This window comes from Lutra lutra, chromosome 13, assembly GCF_902655055.1.
Source record: "Lutra lutra chromosome 13, mLutLut1.2, whole genome shotgun sequence".
Taxonomy (NCBI): Eukaryota; Metazoa; Chordata; class Mammalia; order Carnivora; family Mustelidae; genus Lutra; species Lutra lutra.
In genome coordinates, this window is record NC_062290.1 from 2,702,960 (window position 1) to 2,722,242 (window position 19,283).

The following is a 19,283-nucleotide window of genomic DNA, read 5'->3' on the forward strand; positions in this document are numbered from 1 at the left end:
CTGGCTCAGTGGGTTAAGCCTCTGCCTTCAGCTCAGGTCATGATCTCAGGGTCCTGGGATCGAGCCCCGAATCAGGCTCTCTGCTCAGCAGGGAGCCTGCTTTCCCCTCCTCTCTGCCTGCCTCTCTGCCTACTTGTGATCTCTCTCTCTGTCAAATAAAAAAAAATAAAATAAAAATAAAATATTTAAAAAAAAAGAAAAGAAAAAGGAGTGAAAATGGCTAACACACGTGTGAGAAAAATTCACATATCCTTACAGATACCAGGGAAATCCAAATTAAAAAAGAAAGGAAGTACTTTCACCCATGAGAGAGTCAAAGATACAGAGATCAGTGTTATACAGCGTTATGAAGGATAGAAATAAGCTTGCTGACACATTGATGGTAAGGGGGCAAATTACGGCAGACACTGGGGGCATGACCCAGGTCCATGATGCTAGTGGAGGCACTCACCTAACTCTTAAGGGTGGTGGTGGTGGTCATCATGTGACTCCCTGGAGTTCGTCGTGGCCTTCATGTCACTCTGGGATGGCGGTGGTGGCTATATTCACACAACTCTTACAGTGGTGAGGGTAACGACATGGCTGGTGGGGATGGTGGTACCTACGGAGCTCTGAGAAGTCAGTTTATACACTACTGCAGAGGTGGTTGTGGTAGTCATGTAAGTGTGCCGGTCATGGTGCTCACAGAATTCTGTATTGTTGGTGGTGATACCTATGTAGCTATGATGGTTTTGCTGGTGTTCACATAATTCTCTGACATTGTGGCCTCCACACGACTATGCTAGTGGTGGAGGTGTGCACATTTGTCATGGTGCAGACATCATCATGTCGTGCCATGGTGGTAACCACATAACTCTGCAGCACTGGTGGTGATGGTGTTCATGTAATTCTCCTTCCAAGTGGTGGTGCCCACATGACTGTGAAGTTCATCATGGTAGTCACATAAGCCTGCTATGGTGGTCCTGATATTCCATTCCTGCAGTGGTGTGGTGGTGATGACATTCAGATGTCACTGTGGTATTGGTCATGTCGGTCACATAGTTGGTCATGTTGGTCATGGTGTCTCCATATCCATATTTTGTTGGTCCTGGTAGTTGCACAACTCTATGGCTGTGCTGATGGTAGTACTCCCATAATTGCATCGTTGGCTCTCTATTCACGTAGCTCTAGCTCTATGAGCTGGTCATGGATCCACATAGCCTTGGCATGGTGCTGGTGTTTCCGTGCACATAATCTTCAACTGTGGTAGTTGCATTTCTGTGACTCTATGATGTTGTTGCTGGTGTGGTTCTGCTGACTCTGTGTAACCACATGGTGTTCTCATGCCAGCAGGATGGTGGCAGAGTTGGTAGTCAAATAACTATGTGACGGAGATTTTGTCTCCCCATGACCTTGCAATGTTGCTGGAGGTTGTGTTCACATGGTCTGTGAAGCTCATTATGGTGTTCCTACCACCCTGTAGCATTTGTCATAGCATTGGCATGACTGAGCAAAACTGATGGTGCCAGTCATGTATCTTGTGACAGTGCTGATGGTATAATTCAAACAACCCTGTGACTTGGTCATGGTGTCTACACAAATCTGTGATGATGCTGTGTTGGCATTAGTGCATCCCTGCAAGGCGGTGGTATTTGTGATCTGTGACTTTGGTCAGGACAGTCATGTTTGGTTTGGTCATGTGACTTTGGTCAGGACAGTCATGTTTGGTTTAGTCATGACCACCAACCAGGAGACATAGGTCTCCTGGTTGGTGGTCATGGTATTCACAAGGTGGCAGTTGTGACAATAGTTGTGGTGTCCACGTGTCTGTGGGATGGCCATGTGGTGGTATTCACCTAGCTCTGCCATGGTGCTCCTGGTATTCTGGAAATTCCACACGGCCATAGTGGTGATCTTCACATAGCTCCGAGATGGTATTGGCTGTGCCAATCCTATACCTCTGCAGAGTCACTCATGGTCTTCACAGAACTCAGAAAGAGTGGTCACGGTGTTCCCATAATTTTTCAGGGCTGCTGTGACCTTCACATAACCCTCTGTTGGGGGTCATGGTATCCCCATAATTGCAAGGCTGTTGGTTAAGTCACATAACTCTGAAGTCGGTGACAGTATTCACAGACCTCTTCAATTCTTTTGATCATCTTCCCACGAATCCAAGATGCTCTTGGTGGTGTGTTTAATTAACTGTAGTGGTGCTTGTGGGGTATTTGTGGTGTTGGTGGTATTCGCATAAGTCTACAGTGGTGGCGGTGCCATGTTTCCATAACTGCAGTGGTGACGTGGGGATACAGCTACTGACGCACAGCCAGGAGTGTTATCCATCAGACTCGGTGATGCTCATCATGGCGTTCGTGTAATGCTGCTGTGCTGGAGGATTTGGTCTTCACACAGCTCTGCAGCTTCAGTCGTGGTAGCAACAACTGTGAGACTGGATGTCGCATTCAGACAATTCTGCATGATGGCTATGATCCCTTCAGCAGCACTGCAGACTTGCCGGTGGACTCACATACCTATGACGGTGTTCACGGTACTCCCATTTCTCTGCAAAGCAGCAGTTGTGTTCACATAACGACAACACTGGCTGTGGTATTCAACAGCTCTCTGATGGGCAGCATACTCATCAGGTATCTGCGGTGGTTCTTGTCATAGTCACATATGTGATGGTGGTCGTAGGGTAGTCCTGTATGTCTACAGTTGTGGATGAGTAATTGTGTGACTCTGTGTGGTGGGGGTGATGTGTTCACAGATCTTTGAGCAGCAGCGGTGGTGGTGTTGACACCATTCTGCCACTTCGGTCATTCTAATTACTTCACTTCGTAACGTTGCTGGTGGTGGTATTCACGTAGCTCTGAGACATTGCTGTGATGTCACCATGCTGTGACGGTGATGGATGTGGCAATCCCATAACTCTGCAAAGAGGATTGAGGTCTTCACATATCCAAGTAACAGCGGCAGTGGTAGTCACATACCCCTGCCGTGGTGGTGATGGCATCTGCACAGCTGTACTAGCAGCGACACCTGCCCCCCCAACCCTGCAGTGTTGTTCCCACTTCTCAAGGGACTCGCAGCATCATGGAGGATGATCAGTGGGTCATTCACAGAACTCTGTGACGGTGGATGTGGGATTTGTGTAACTGTGTGATGGCAGCGGTGCTAGGAGTCGTATGGTCCCGAGACATTCGTCCTGGCAGGCACAGAAGTCTGTGATGTTGGTTACTGTAGTCACGAGACTCTGCCATGCCAGTGGTCATCTACTTTGTGTGTCTCCATGATGTTGTTCATTGTATCCACATGGCTGTGGTGGTGGTGGTGTTCCAGCAACTGTGCAATGTGGTGGTTGTGGTGTCACGTGGCTGCACGAGGGCTGGAGGCATAGTCACGTTGTATGGGTACAGAGGCTTCCGTTCAGAGAATTTTGAAGCTTTGCTCAAAGTTACATAACTAGATATGACAGAGTCAGGCTCCAATTCCAGTTTTCTGAATAATTCAAATGCAGTCTTTTCTGTACTACACCATGAGGCCTCTTCCTGCGAAGTCTAAATTTAAAGGCATTGGTATAAAACATCTGTCCTTCAAATTCCCAAGGGCTCTGGCACACAAATATTGTATCTCCACCATCTAGTTGTTTATGTACAGCTCTCGTTATGTCCGCACATTTACATACGCACACACGCTTACATGTGTGAAACGGATTAAAGATTTAGCTACAAATTTAGATGTGTAAATTGAAACTTCTGAAAGTTTGTGTTATATAATGCAGAAGAGGGCTTTCTGGTAAACCAAAATAAAGCAACTCGGAGGGTCATGGATATATAGTTTGTTGACAGAACCCAAAATATATTGGTTAAATAATGAAGTCTAATATTGGTCAACATGTTGGTCTTAGAGTGTTTTCATTCTTTCTTCAGAAATTATAACCCTGTAGACCCTTGTAAAGGACTAGAAATACAAGGTCTGGATGTTGGGGTGGTCACACGCTGGGACGTGTTTAGGCAATAATGGAATTATGCACTTAAGATTTCTGCACTTTATGGTACACGTTATACTTCAACAGAAGTTTTTGAAAAATATGTTCCTGAATAAAATGCAAATACTCAAGGATCTTGGGAGAGTCAAGTCTGGCGGCCTGTAGGCTTCGAGGATACTTTCTCATGGGTGTGAGTTATTGCTTTTCCAGAAAGAGAACAAAGCCTCAAGAGGCACATAAAGTTAAAATGTGATTTAAGAAGCATGCACAGCTTCCAGGAATGCCCTTGATGTGGCTAGGAGCTGTCTCTTCATCTCGACCCCCCGGGCTCATGATTATGTTTTTTCCCTTGCAGTACTTGGGCTGCATTGAAGTTCTCCGCTCAATGAGGTCTCTTGACTTCAGCACAAGAACACAGATTACCAGGTAAGCCCTCTTGAACATGCACTCCTGTAATCTTTCTTCGGGAGGGAATGATTGCAGCATTAGCAGCCTAGAAACTTCCAGAAAGAGAGTCTGCCTCTTGAGCGCTGGTGACCGTGACAGGGGGTCAGAGCCCGGTGGATTCAGGATTTCCATGTGTTTGCCCACATCTGTGAGGTGCACCTCAGGCTTAAGAACCTTGGGGATGTTCCCACTTCCAAAGCTGTCCTTATAATGGAGCTGCAGACACGTGTAGAGCTTGTGAATGTTTCTTTATACTTGAAACTCTTAACCCAGATTGATATTTCAAAATGTACTGAACTGTGCTATTTCTTTCTAAAGAGAAAATGAAGGTGTCAGGAGAGCCGCACAGAGAATAAAATGCATGGACTCCAGGCAGAGATGTTCATGGCGGTAGTAATTTCAGAAGCAGGTGGTTGTTTACGGGGTCAGTGACGTCGAGCAGGTGTACAGAGGTCCTCCGCTGTCAACTAGATTCTAAACTCCTCGAGGGCCAGTTCCATAGTTACGTACTGTTTTTAATAAAATCGTAGCCTTGTAGAGCTTAAACCTTTAGAAAAACGCCCGTTTCAGGTCACCTGGAAGAGGAGAACTGGAAAGCCAGGAGGGGTTCGTGAAAGAGCCCATTGCTTTGGGCCACAAGCTTCACTCGCTTTGGTGTTTGTGGAATTACTTGGTCTAAATAGTGACCTCAGAAAACGCCTCCTACTTACGGCATTTCCATCAGTCTAGTGCATATCTTTGGGCTAGCAAGCCAAAAACTAATGACCGAACTTTAGGAAGCCGTTATTTGTAGTCATTAGCGGCTAAATATTGTACACACTTTGACTGTGGTAAACACTGCTGTGGTACGTCCTCCTCGCTGAAGAAATCCGTGTTCAGAAGAAGTGATGTTTCTGTCTCCTCTGAAGCAAGTCCAGGCATGCAGGGTGGGAACGCGCCAACGTTTTAACCCGCACTAAAGGAAGAATCTGCCTCCGCCGGTCGGTACAGGATGGTTTATGGAAGTCGCCAAGGCAAAGGAACGGTGTTCTCAACAGAGTTTTCCGGAAGAGAAGCAGGAGGTTACGGAGCCAGTGCTTGATCCTCCAGATGTGGTGGCAGGACCAGAGTGGCGCCGGCGAGCAGAGTGCTGGGCTCGTGTCTGGGTGTGGGGACCACGGGACTGTGCCATCACGTGTATGCTGGTGGTTTCATGAAAGAGAATCGTCGGTTTTTTCTGCTGAATTCCCTTAATAGCTCCTTTCACTTCTGAGACGGCTTCCTTCCATTTCAGTTCTCCTGGTGTACCCATCGAAGGGTTCGTGCCAGCTGGGCATGTGCTGGCCCGCGTGGGCCATCCTGTGTTGCCGGGCCCCTGCTCCGGGGAGAAAGGTGCATAGACAAATGACAGAGGGGCGTGTGACGGGCACAGGCCTGGGGAGCAGGGGTTGGGGGGACGGGAACTATCCCGGTGCTCCCTCCGTCAGGGTCCCGGAGCAACGGTAACACCGTAGCAGGAAGCTGCGGGGCAGACACCGGTGGATGTGGAGGTCTAGGTGTGCATCCCGTTCCATCCAGGCTTCGGCAAAGGCAGGCAGTGTAATGGGCTGTGCGGGGGGGATGCGGTTCCGGGACTCAGGAGACTTGGTGTTGAGTTCTGGCTTGGTTAGGCTTTTTGAAAACTCTCTGCGGTTGTCTCCGCGATGCGTTTTGCTTCTTGCCTTGCTTCTACCACGTGGCACAGCCCTTATTTTAGGGGATAGCTGCAGTCCACGCCTGGGAAACAATGTGACACATCAAGGTCGTGACTTGTCAAGGTCAGAGAGAAGCCTTTGCAAAGCTCCAGGAGAAGACTGCGCAGCACTGGGGGGCGCCGGGCAGAGGGCTGAGGCCGAGGCCGCCTCCCCGCGCTGGCCGAGCCCCCGCGGCATTTGCTGTCTATGCTGAAGGTTGCCGGAAAATGGGATGTGGGTATAGACGTGATTAGGTTGTTGTCAACAGGCTCTGGAAAGACGAGTTTTCAAGGGCTCCCCGGCCACACCGTTCATAAAAATATGTATTTCTGTGAGCAAGTGACCAGCCCCTACTCCTCTGGTAGAGGGTTTCAAGCTGTAGATGTAAGTGCCTCTTGGAGGCCAACCACGTGTCCTTCTGCGGGGGTCAGCTGAGTGTTGGGTCTGAGTTTAGGTTGACTGTCACGCTCTCCACAGAGCCGCCTGTGGACTGCCAGCCGCTTCCGAGCGGGTAACTTCCAAGCAGGCGGGAAGCTGCCGGCCACTATATATTAGCTGTGGTGATCGCGGTGAATGACCTCGCACTGGAACCCCTGCGGCGGAGCAGCCAGGAGGCCGCCCACGCGTGGAGGGACGTCCCGCGTGTGGGGCCCTGCTCTGCCATTTTCCACCTGTGCAAGCTTGGGCTCAGCTTGCACACCCGTGAACAGGATGCAAGCACGATGCCCACCTCGGTGGTGGTGGTGGGAGATCTGACGCCCACGGGGCGGGGCCTGCAGAGGGGGCGGCTCAGCCCGGGGGCGGGGCCCGAGGGAGGGTCTCTGGCTGGCATCACCTAGGGAGATGGGCAGGGGGTGGGGGGGAGAGTAGCAAGCAGGGAGGACCGAGCTAGATTTCCAAACCAGGTGATGGTGGTCAACAGTGCTCCCGAGAGTAGCCTGGCCTGGCCTGAACCCGGGGGTCAGATGACCGCCTGAGTGGACCACGCTGTTCGCCGCCCTGAGACGTCCTCTCTCTGGACGGTTCTCCTCTGTTGCAGGGGGTGGGTGTGGGGGGCTGAACTGGGTTATGGCGGGACGAGCCACGTCAGGTGGGGAGTACCCGGGGGAGAGCGGGGTCTCTGCCCTTCGGGCGCCCCGTGCACAGTGATGCGAGGCTCTCCACGTGCCTCTGGCTGCTGGACCAGCGTGTCTTTCCTTCTTCCCTTGGATTTCCTCCTCTGCTCATTTTTATGCTATTCATCGTGTTAAGTTTTATCTATTATTGGGAGTCATCTTAAGCCATTTTTAGGACATGGAAGGCTATAAAGACATACCACTTAAGCCCAGAGTTCTCAGCGAGGTGGCCCTTCTCCAGCCATCCGTGTTGGCTTTAAATGACTCCGGGCTGACCTTCTGCACTGCTTGGACTCGCCAGATGACGGTCCCGTTGACAGCCACGTGCACCTGCGCCACTCTTCCTGGTGCTCCCGTGGACGGTCAGTGCGTCGTCTGGGTCCTGAAATAAACTCATTCTTCTGAATTGTGGAGTCGGCAGTGCAATCTGGTTTTGTGATTTTGTTTCCCTTATTTTAAGAGCTGCTGTAGTTTCCGTGGGCCCCAAAGACCCTGGTCAGGACCAGACCTTCTCCAGCACCACTGCATGGATGTGACCGGCTCCCTAGCATGCCCAGTGGCGTGCACACCTACCATTCTGCTCCAGAATTACCGTTTCTGGAAAATTCTCTAGAAACATGCATAAGGTCCCTTTAGTGTGAAAATCAAAATCAAAGCTTGGGTAAGGAAAACACCTCTCTTTCGGGAAATTATTCCCCTTTTGTTCTCTTCCAACAGATGAGTGTGGGCCGGCCACGCACTCCTCACATTGTCCACGCAGGGCAGAGGGTAGTGAACGCGGGACTGGCTGTCAGCCTGCTGGTGGGAACGCTGTGACGTTGTCATCTCTTCTGTCTGAGGTTTCAAGCGTGGACTGTGGTCGGGAGTGTGACCATGTGGTTGGGTCTGAACGTGCTGGGCAGGCCGTTGGTGGCTGCAGGGGCTTGAGTTGGAACAGAGTAGTGGACTCACCCTGGTGACGTGATGACTGGGGTCAGAGGCCCTGGGGACCTGGTGCTCTGATCGTGGGGGCTTGTGATAGTGGAGGGTGCCGCCTGGCTTGTGGACTGGTCTCTCACCCACCCTGTACATGAAGGGGCCCATCGGTGACCCAAAAGGCAAGCCTGAGGCCTGCAGCCTGGCCTCGAGACTCTTCTCTCCTCCCGCCCACCCCCCGTCTCCCAGTCGACCTGGGAGGCCAGGCAGCGCTGGCTTTTCTAGGCATTTCTGGCTCCAGCGTTCTCTACGTGCCCTCAAAGAACCAAGTCCAGGGTGAACCCACTCCCGGTCGTCCATCATCTGTGTGCCTGAGGGCCTTCCTGAGACTGCGCTCCTGCTGGACTCCTGCAAGCCACCTGCCCCGAGCCTGTCCCATCATGCCTCCAGTGTGGCTGCGTGGCTCGGCCACTTCCTCATGAGCTCAGTCGGGGATTAGAGCAAGCGCACTGCACGGTGTGGGGCAAGGCTGCACCTGCTAATGTGATATCGGGCTCTGAGCGGCTGCCGTGGCCGGAGATGAACACGGAGGAAGGCGTGGGGCTGCTGGCCAGGGGGGGAGCCGCCTGCGGTCCAGGGACTGACGCTCTGATCGCATCACCCCCCACCTCCGGTAGGACGATGGAGAGCCCGGGGTGGTAGGCTCTGGACATCTGCTCAGTCTGAGAATGGTGGTGTGACGGCCACGTGCCACACCGAGTGGGCGGGGCTTGCTTCTGTTGCTTCTCCCTTTGCAAACCCAGAGGAAGTAATTCAGAAGGTCCTGTGTTTGCAAATCCGCCCTACCAGTGGTGTGAAGATGGGTGCGTCGGCACGTGGCGTGGGACACGGTGAGCAAGGCTGGGTTTTGCTGGGCGCCTGGGTGCTGCCCCAGCTTCCCAGTTAGAGTGCTGGATGACGGCTCTCCGGGATCCTTTCTCCGCTGAACAGACACCTCTCCTGTCGACCGGAGCTCGGCGCGTGGAAGAGGCGCGGATCTGTAACGCTCGGGCCCGAGCTGACTGCCAGAAATAGAAAGGCGACGGCGGGTGTGACAGCCTGCCCACCCGTCCCTGCGTATTCGGGGAACTCAGAGCCACTCCCTTGTGACTTTAGCCTTACTGATTCATTCTAAATTTACTTGTTCTGAACACGTGTCACGGGCCCAGCCTCTGGCAGCCCTGTGCCCCTGGGCTGAGGCCGGGTGGGGAGGGAGCCGGTGGTTTTCCAATTGAGAAGTCCCTCTGACAACACCAGCTCCCCGTGTGCAAGCTCCCCTGGCTCTGGAGCACAGCTGAGTCCTTCTATGTCACCCCCCAGGGTAACTCCATGCCCATGTCTCCTGCATCAGCTTCCGGGTGTGAGAAAGTACTGGGCACAGCTGCTTAGCAGGCCACACCCCAGGAGAGGCCCGGAGTCACAAGGCAGTCCTACAGGCGTTCAGTGCAAGCCTTCAGAAGTACCACAGACACTTGGAAGAGCATCCCCAGGGCCTGAGCAAGTCTGGGAAGGCTTCCCAGAGGAGGGAGCATTTAAGCCAGTAGATTCTTAGGAAGCATAGGAGGGAGGCCATTGCTTTCATAGGCCTGGTTGATGAGCAGGGAAGAGGGTCACTGACAGAGGCCCCATCACTGGCCGGCCTCCTTCTCCCAGAGGGATGAGGACGCTGGTGCCATTCCCCACCAACTGCCTCCCACCAAGTTAAGTGAAATTGAGGATTGTCCTGGGCAGAGACAGAGGCGCACAACTTGGGGGCACCCTGGCCAGGCTGAGGATGCAGCAGGAGCCTCTGTCAGAGCAGCCCATGCCAGAGTGGGCCCCTGAGGCAGCCAGACGGGGTCTTAGGCACCGGCCATGGACCCCAGAGTGGGCTCAGGGACGTCAAGATGATGGTTCCTGGTCTGTCCATTCTGAATCGGACTTTTCAGTTGTGGCCCCTCTGAGCAGCTATCCTGTCCTGACCTCTCCTAGCAGAACCCTACATGTGCCCGATGAAGCTCCTAATCCAGTGGGGGAGTCGAGGGACCCTGAGCACCGGCCGAGCTCTGGTTCCCATCCACTTGTTACCTCTCTGGGCTCGGGTTCCTCTCTCTGATTTTCTGTGTGATATTAACACTGATAGTATAATTATTGTAACTATAATTGATACAATGATTAGTCTGTAACATTGTTTGCTCGTTGATATTATTACTAATTATCAATATCAATTCAATCCAAGGTATTTTTTCTAGCTGAAGAGAAAACTGTTAAGTTACTGAAAGGGTGAAATATTTAATAATGTGTCTTTATTTTCACTTGAGCCAATATTGTCTAATATTTTATCGTGTCCCTGCTTTGCCAGCTGCTAATAATAATTGGTAATAATACTAATCATGGCTCTTGTACTAAGTACTTACCGCATTCCCGGCCTTGCAATGAGCGTGTCATTCGTTCATCCAACAACCATGTGTCACATCCCGTGTCTGGCCGCCGTTTGGATTTTGAGAACAAAGCGCGGGAAGAGCCCGTCATCACAACAAGCCCTTGCCGTTTTTGTCAGTGAAAGGGTGAGCACTGTCAAGTGTTGGTGAGCGACCTCAGAGTGGCCTCTTGTGTGAGGCTTTGCTCAGGAGCCCTGGGGCGGGCTGTGCGCTCCCAGATGTGAGGACATGGGACTGGAAAGTTCTCCCAGACTGAGACCGCACAAGCTGGCAAGTGGCTGCGGAGACCTGAGCCACAGCAGCGGCCTCAGACGGCGTGCCCCCACAGTGCTGCAGCCCCGTCAAGGGACGAGGGACGGGGACAGGTGCGCCCTTTGGGAAGCACACGACTGCCGGGAGAGCCCCCGAGATGCCACTGGAGAGGGGGCGCTGCGGGTTCCAAATGCCCCTATGGGCCGCTGTGGAACGATGGCCTGAGCAGGCTCAGAGGACAGGACCCAGAGCACAGGGTCCGCAGAGTCGTGAGTACGGGGTCCGTTTGGAGGCAGCGTGGACTTGCAAATGGGGCTCTGCCCCCGCTCCACTCCCTCAGTCCATCCTGGGGCTGTCCATCCTGTGCTCCAGCGACTGCCGTGAATTTTCTCCAAATAACAAGAGGAAATGTAATAAAAGTGTTCATAACCAAAAATTTCATGTGGATGGTTTAGAGAAGAGAGGCTCTAACCCCCTCAGCTTGAAGCGATAGGGGGATAGGATGGGGCTGGGGTAGGATGGGGTTCAGGGACAGAGGAGGTGAGGAAGGGCGAGCTGGGTAGGTGGGCTGGGGCAGGCTGGGGGAGGTGGACGGAGAGCCGTGCCATGGTTGTCTTCAGGACGTCCTGGGACAGGTGTCTTCCTCTTCTTGCCCTGAACACCTGCGTAAATAGGCCTGGTTCTCATTTTCTCCCCACCTGGACAACCCAGACATCCTTCTACTTCCCTGCATCCCCTTTCCTCTTGAGGCCTGGCTAACAGCACGTCAGGCCGGCCTTGCGGTCCTAACGCTCTAGTAAGCGGCTACAGAGCACGGGCACACGTTCCACTGTGGTCACCACCTGCGGGCATGAGCACATCCAGCCAGAGGCTGGCTGTTGGCCGGGAGGTTCGGGGGCAGCTGGGGCGTGCGGGTGAGCCAGGCTCTCGCAGGACGCATGGCAAGGAAGGGCAGGTGGCTGGGGTGAGCCCCGGTGTCTCTGGAACGCACAGAAAGGTTAGATGCCGTGTCTGCGGGGTCAGCAAAGTAGGTGAGGACTTCATAGAGCTTCGTGCGAAGTCTCAGGATTTGTTGGTTTGTTAATTTACCTCTTTGGCAGCCTACTAAGCCGGCTCCTGATAGAACCTTCTGCGTGGTAGGCATGTCACACTTGGCTGCTGAGGATGCAGGAGCTTTCTTAATGGTCAAGGTGCCCTCCCGTGGGATTCTGCCGTGGCGCAGGGGGGCGAGACCCAGGTGCCCGTGACCCTGCTAAGATCTGGGTGAAGGCAGCAGGCATGGAGGACCTTTGTGTTTCCTCTACCATATTGCACCAGGAGGAGGGACCCCCCATCTGACCGGGGTACCCCTGGATTCTGATTCCTTTCAGAACCCAGCAGGCTAGGCAGAGGGGCCACAGGGATGGTCTGCGTTCCGTCAGCGCTCCGACCCGGGGCGGGGCTGCGGAGACTGGCTGCACAGCACAGATCGTCTTATTTTCTGGAGCCCTCCTTCTGAAACATGGGCATCCGCTGAAGTCACGGGGACAGAATTTCGGGCAGATGGCTGGGCCCCACCCCCAGAGTTTCCGATTCAGCAGGTCTGGAGTGGGGGCTGAGAATTTGCATTTGCAACAAGTCTCCAGGGGATGCTGCTGCCCCCGGGCCAGGTACCGCCCTTGGAGAAGCAGAGCTCCAGAGATCTATCTATAACTTCCGAACCATTTGCAACTCCCATCTATGAAACCACAGCTTTGAAAATGAGTCCATTTATCTTTTTTTTTCAAGTGATCCCACTCATCCAGAAATTTTAAAAATGGAGAGCATAGTTGACTTGGTGGCTTAGCATGGTTTAAATAGAACCCATGAGATGAGTATATGGCATTCACTCCATACTCTCCTTTGGGACCATCTGGCATGGTGTGTATTTATAATCCTCATGCCAGAAGCACATTTGTGTCAGGAAGTACCTCCGATTGCTCCTTTTCTGTCTCTTTCTCGGAGTTCACTTGCCCCCCGCCCATATATCCTTCCGTAAAGGTCTCCTTGCCCTCGTAAGAGAACGGTCGCGTGTTGTAGGTTCTGGAGACAGATGATCTGGGCTTCTGTGTGCACTAAACCACTTTCCAGCTGGGCAGCTGTGGAAGTGACTTAAATACATTGCGTCTCTGTTTCTCCATCCTTAAAACGGTAATCATTATGGTGCCTCCTTCAAAGGGTCGAGAAGTGATTGAGTTAATATCTGAAAAGCACCTAACGTGCTGTCTAGTGCACAGAAGAGCTTGAGACGTGTTCGTGGATATCGACGTTTTCACGTTCATGATATTCTGTCCAGGTTGGCCATCTCATTGCCTTAAATAATCCGGGTGCATAAGCCACAGACCCGTGTCCGCACCCCTGAATCTTCGGAGTCCTGCGCCGAGAGCGGCCAAACAGACCTGCGTCTTGCTGGGCATGGTTCCAGGTCCCAAGGATCGTCTCTCTGCCTCCTATTCTCACCTCCCACCACTGTGAGAACAGGATCGTCTCCTGGACCGTCGGGCCCAGCTCACGTCTCCTGGAGTGCTTGCCGTGACTACAGCCCGCGTCTTCTCCCAGAGTAGAAGCCAGGACTGTTCTACCTGACCTTCCTCCCTCATACAGACACTAGTGCCTACTGGCTCTCCCTGGCCAGCCTCCCTCAGTTCCCTGGACAACTGCTCATGGGTTAGTCTGCCTGGGACGTACTACTCCCCATTAACCTTCATTGTTTATCCATTACCTTCAGAATCTAATGAAAGATTTTTTTAAAAAGATTTTGTTTATTTGACAGACAGCACAAGTAGGGGGAGCAGAAGGCAGAGGGAGAGCGAGAAGCAGACTCCCCACTCAGCAGGGAGCCCTATGCGGGGCTTGACCCCAGGACCCTGGGATCATGATCTGAGCTGAAGGCAGACTCTTAATGACTGAGCCCCCCAGGTGCCCCACAATGGAAAATTCTTAATTTCGCAGCCAGCGTTCTGCCTGACCCACCCCAGCTACCTTCCCGAATATACCTCTCAGGATGCCCCACCAGGCTTCCTTTGCAGAACCAGACTGACCTGCTCCATCTCATTCTCCCGGCCCTGGTGCCTGCCTCAAGGCCAAGCATCCAGCTACGGGAGCGTCCACTTTTGCCCTGAGCTGTAAGACCACATGGTTTGAATTGCTCTTACCTCACTGGACATTGTAGTAGACATCTGAAGACATAGACCATATTCCATCCACTCCAAGATACTGTTTCCTCTAAAAAGAAAAAAAACTCGTTATTTTGAAAGCATTAAAAGAAAAGCACTGCCTATTAAAATATGACACAATGCTTTCAATTTTTATATATATTTAAAATCATATCAAATTCTATATATATTGAAAAAGCTATTTTGTATTTTTGAAGGCACAGATTTGTATCACCATAATCCTTGTACATCTGTTAAAAGGAAAATATAAGCAATACGAAAAAGGTATCCCTAAAACTTTTTTCCAACTCAGAGTCTGAATATCGTGAACCGTTTCTTGACTCAGAATCATTGCTGTGTTTTCTCTAAGTTTCACTGTTCTTTAGGCCATTTCAAGAGCACTGGAAATCAATAAAATTAGAATCAGAAAAAGAATAGAGAAAACATTCAAAACCAAAAGGTGGTTAAAAAAAAACATTAAAATTGATCAACTATTAGATGAGTCATGGAAAGGGAGAAAGTTTGGATCACAAACAGAAGGAGGGGACATTCCCACAGATACTACTGCACTGGAGGATAATAGCAAAATACCATGAACAACTTGGTGCCAATAAATTGAATAACTTAGATGAAATGGATAAATTTCTTGAAAGTTAGAATAACCAGAGTGGCTTAAGGAAAAAAAATAACCTGAATAAACCTTTATCTATTAAAGAAATTAAAATCATCATAAAAACAAACAAGCGAAACTCCCCATGGAGAAGCTCTAGAGCCACATGGTTCCACTGGTGGAATCCACCAGACGTTTAGGAAGAAATAACACCTGCTCTTCACAGTCTTTTCCTGAAAACGGGAGGGAAACTTCCCAGTTCATTCTATGAGGCCAGCATTATCTGATACTAAAACCAGACAAAGGCATGAAAAGAAAAAAAAAAAAAAAACAAAAAAACCTTGTGAAATAAACAGAGAACCCTGACAGTGCGGTAGCAAATTGGACCACCAATTTATCAAGAAGATAATTATACATCACATGCTGGAGGGTTATCTGAAGACTGCAAGGTTGGCTCAACATTAACAATTTAATCAATGTCATTCTCCTTATCAGCAAACTAAGGAAAAAATATGGAAATCTTAATGTACGAAGAAAAGGTTTTGACAAAATTTAATATACGTTTATGATGAAAATTCTCAACACACTAGGAGTAGAAGGACGCTTCCGTAATCTGATAAGGGGAATCCACAGAACCCTACAGCCAATACCATTGTTAGCAGCCCTTAGTTAACACCGTACTCGAGATCTTCGTGCGCTGAGATAAGAACATTGTAAAAGCCATACAAATTGGACAGAAAGAAATGAAATGGTCTCTATTTACATGTGACATGGCCATCTATACAGAAAATCCTGAAGAATCTACATGAAAGCTTCTAGAATAAGTGAGGTTGCAGAAATCAATTGCAAAATGAAATTTTAAAAAGACCATATAGAATAGCATAAAAACACGAATTAGTGTTAATATTTTTAGTTGTGTTATGTTAGTCACCATACAGTACATCATTAGTTTTTGATGTCGTGTTCCATGATTCATTGTTTGCATAGAACACCCAGTGCTCCGGGACGCCTGCGTGGCTCAGTGGGTTAAAGCCTCTGCCTTCGGCTCAGGTCATGATCTCAGGGTCCTGAGATCCAGCTCTGCATCCGGCTCTCTGGTCAGCGGGGAGCCTGCTTCCCCCCACCCCTGCCTGCCTCTCTGCCTACTTGTGATCCCTCTCTGTCCAATAAATAAATCTTTAAAAATAGTTTTTAAAAAAAAAAAGAACACCCAGTGCTCCATGCAATCCATGCCCTCCTTATTATCATCCATCACCAGACTCACCCATCCCCCCACCTCCCTCCCCTCTGAAATCCTCAGTTTATTTCCCAGAGTCCACAGTCTCTCATGGTTCGTCCCCCACCCCGATTCCCCCCTTCAATTTTCCCTTCCGTCTCCTAATGTCCTCTATGCTCTTCCTTATGCTCCACAAGTAAGTGAAATCATATGATAACCGATTCTCTCTGCTTGACTTATTTCACTCAGCATAATTTCCTCCAGTCCCTTCCATGTTGATACAAAAGCTGGGTATTCATCCTTTCTGATGGCTGAGTAATATTCCATTGTGTATCTGGACCACATCTTCTTTATCCATTCGTCTGTTGAAGGGCATCTCAGCTCCTTCCACAGTTTGGCTATTGTGGCCATTGCTGCTGTGAACATTGGGGTGCACGTGCCCCTTCTTTTCACTACATTTGTATCTTTGGGGTAAATATCCAGTAGTGCAATTGCTAGGTCATAGGGTAGCTCTATTTTTAATTTTTTGAGGAACCTCCACACTGTTTCAGTGTTAATTTTAAGAATCTACATGAGATTTATATACAACAAACTACTAAACATTGTATTCTCAGGTTAGAAAACTCAGCGTTGTAAAAATGTAGTCTTTAAAAACTGATCTTGGGGTGCCTGGGTGGCTCAGTGGGTTAAAGCCTCTGCCTTCAGCTCAGGTCATGATCCCAGGGTCCTGGGATCGAGCCCCGCATCGGGCTCTCTGCTCAGCAGGGAGCCTGCTTCCCCCACTCTCTCTGCCTGCCTCTCTGCCTACTTGTGATCTCTGTCTGTCAAATAAATAAATAAAATCTTTTAAAAACAACAACAACAAAACCCTGATCTATACATTTAATGCAATTCTCATCAAAGTCTCACTAACCTTTTTATAGAAATCAATACACTGGTTCTTCAATGTACATAGAACAGTCAAGAACCTAGAGTAGCCAAAACAATTTTGAAAAAGCAACAGCATGTTGAATCAAGAGGGGACAGTGGACATCCCCATCTTGCTCCTGACCTTAGAAGAAAAGCTGTCAGTCTTCTCCACTGAGTGTGATATCGGGCTTGTCCCGTATGTCCTGAATTATGCTGAGGTACTTCCCTGTACACAGTTTGCTGAGAGTTCCTACCAGGAATATATGTTGAATTCTGTCCAATGAGTCTTCTGAATTGACTGAGATGATTATGTGGTTTTTGTCCTTCATCTTGTAAGCTGGGAAGTGTCACAGTGCTTGATTTGCAGACGACCTTTGTGTCCCTGGAATAAATCCCATTTGATCAGGTGAACGATCCTTCTAGCATACTGTTGGTTGGGTTTGCTGTCGTTTCGTTGAGGACTTTTGCATCTGTGTTCACCAGGGACACTGGCCCGTAATTTTCTCGCAGTGTCCTTGTCCGGTTTGACATCAAGAGACTGCTCCAGCCAGAATCACCCATTGTATCTAGTTGTCACAGCTCTGGACTCCTTCCACCAGCACAAATGCCCAACCTTCCGTTGTCTTGACATTTATAAAAAGTGGACTTTCTTGTAGAATTTCCCTCAATTTCAATTTGTCTGTTGCCTTTGGGTCACGTATTTCTGGCAGTATAGAAATAGTGTCCTTTCATCCCATGATGTCACTTTGTCTCAGTCACGATGATGTCACTTTTGACATGGTTTAGTTAAGGTGTTTTTTATATGCATTCTTGATATAACAATGTTCAGACTGTATATAAAAGCTTATATTCACAAATCCTTCCTTAGAATCATAAGCATTTTCCCATCATCAAAATCTATTCATATTTGTTGGTCATTATAACAAAGTCTAAGGTGTCTGAATCCAGTGGGGCAGGGGATTGAACCCCACTGCCTTCTAAACCCAGGGTTTGGGGCGCCTGGGTGGCTCAACTGGTTAAGCGTCTGACTTTGGCTCAGGTCATGAACTTGGGGTCTTGGGATCGAGCCCCAGCTTGGGTTTCCCACTCCACAGGGAGTCTGCTTGTCCCTCTGCCCCTCCCCCTACTCATGTTCTCTCTCTCTCTCCTTCTCTCAATAAATAAATAAAATCTTTAAAAACAAATAAAAAGCAGAGGTTCCTGGGTGGCACAGCTAGTTAAGCGTCTTACCCTTGCTTTCAGCTCAGGTGTGGTCTCAGGGTTGGGAGATCGAGCCCCACGTCCGGCTCCATGTTCAGCATGGAGTCTGCCTGAGTTTCTCTCTCCATCTCCCTATGCCCCTCTCCACTGTGCTCTCGTGCATGGGCTCTCCCTCTCTCGAATAAATACATAAATCTTAAAAAAAATAAACACAGGGTTTGAGTTTCCTGGATGAGGTCTGGGTGAGGCATTGTCAGAACCCACCGAGGCAACGGGACTCCCAGCAGGGCCCTCCAGAAGCTCATGGCCCAGCACATGGTCGGCGGTCAACCAATGTTTGTCGAAGAAATCTCGAGCTTGCAGGAGTCTGGGGAAATGGCTAAAATGAAGCATCAGAAAAAGCAGATTGTTAATAGTGGCGGCCCAGAGGATGTGATTAGTGAGACAAACTCCGTGTGGGAAAGGTGTTATTAAATCATTTCTCCTTCCTTTCTGCCCCCAGGGCCTTTTCTGGGAAAATCAGCGTGGCTGCCTCTGATGAGCAGCGTGAAAGTCATTTATGGTAGAAAACACAGCTTTCTCTGAGGGTGACATGGTGGCATAATGTCCTTTCTCTTCAAGTTCTTATTTACTGCTTGCCACCTGGAAGAATGAAGACACGGATCATGTCAGAATTAGCAATTTATAACTGCTGGTGAAGTAAAGCCTTTCAGCGCTGGAGAGGAAATTTCACGAGCCAATCTGTAGGTTGCTCTCATTTACTCAAATGCGCTAAAATACGAGGGAGACGTGTTGCTGAGCCGTGGGTCTGACCCTGCCTTTGGAGGTCGTGCTCGGTGGCTGGTGTCCTAAGGCAGTGAGCCTTCTCTGTTGGATGCCCGCAGATGCCTGAAGGGGCGTCTGCTCAGGACCCCAGTTCTGCAGAGCCCCCTCTGGTGGATCTTCCGACCCTAGCTGTTCCACTCCACCGGGGTTGGGGTGGGCCTGTGCCAGGAGGCTGCCCTGAACCGTGCCGGCCCGTCCAATGTCCTCGTGGTGCTAAGCCTCTTCCTCTCCTCAGTCTCCAGCCTCACACAGGTGACTGCCAGACCCCTTGTCCCACAGGCACCCTGTCCAGAGCCTGGGTCCCTCTCCCTGGGCGAGGGGGGAGGCAGCCGGCAGGTGGCTCCCAGGGATCTGGTTTCTGGACCCCCGTGAGTAGGCGCCCACAGTAGCAGCCGACCCTCCCTGCTGCTGGGACCACAGCCCTTGTGGACCTCTGGGACCTGCAGGACAAGCAGCTGACGGTGAAGGTGGGGCTGTCCCCGCAGG

General features: G+C 50.3%; 1 protein-coding gene across 1 annotated transcript in view; it reads left to right on the plus strand.

Annotated features, from left to right (window-relative positions):
• Window positions 1-19,283, plus strand: part of SHC3 (SHC adaptor protein 3) — a 96,114-nt gene that overhangs the window by 20,159 nt on the left and 56,672 nt on the right. The window contains exon 2 of the mRNA XM_047700584.1: window positions 4,320-4,390. Coding sequence (XP_047556540.1) covers window positions 4,320-4,390 — 71 coding nt within the window. The remainder of the gene's footprint in view (window positions 1-4,319; window positions 4,391-19,283) is intronic.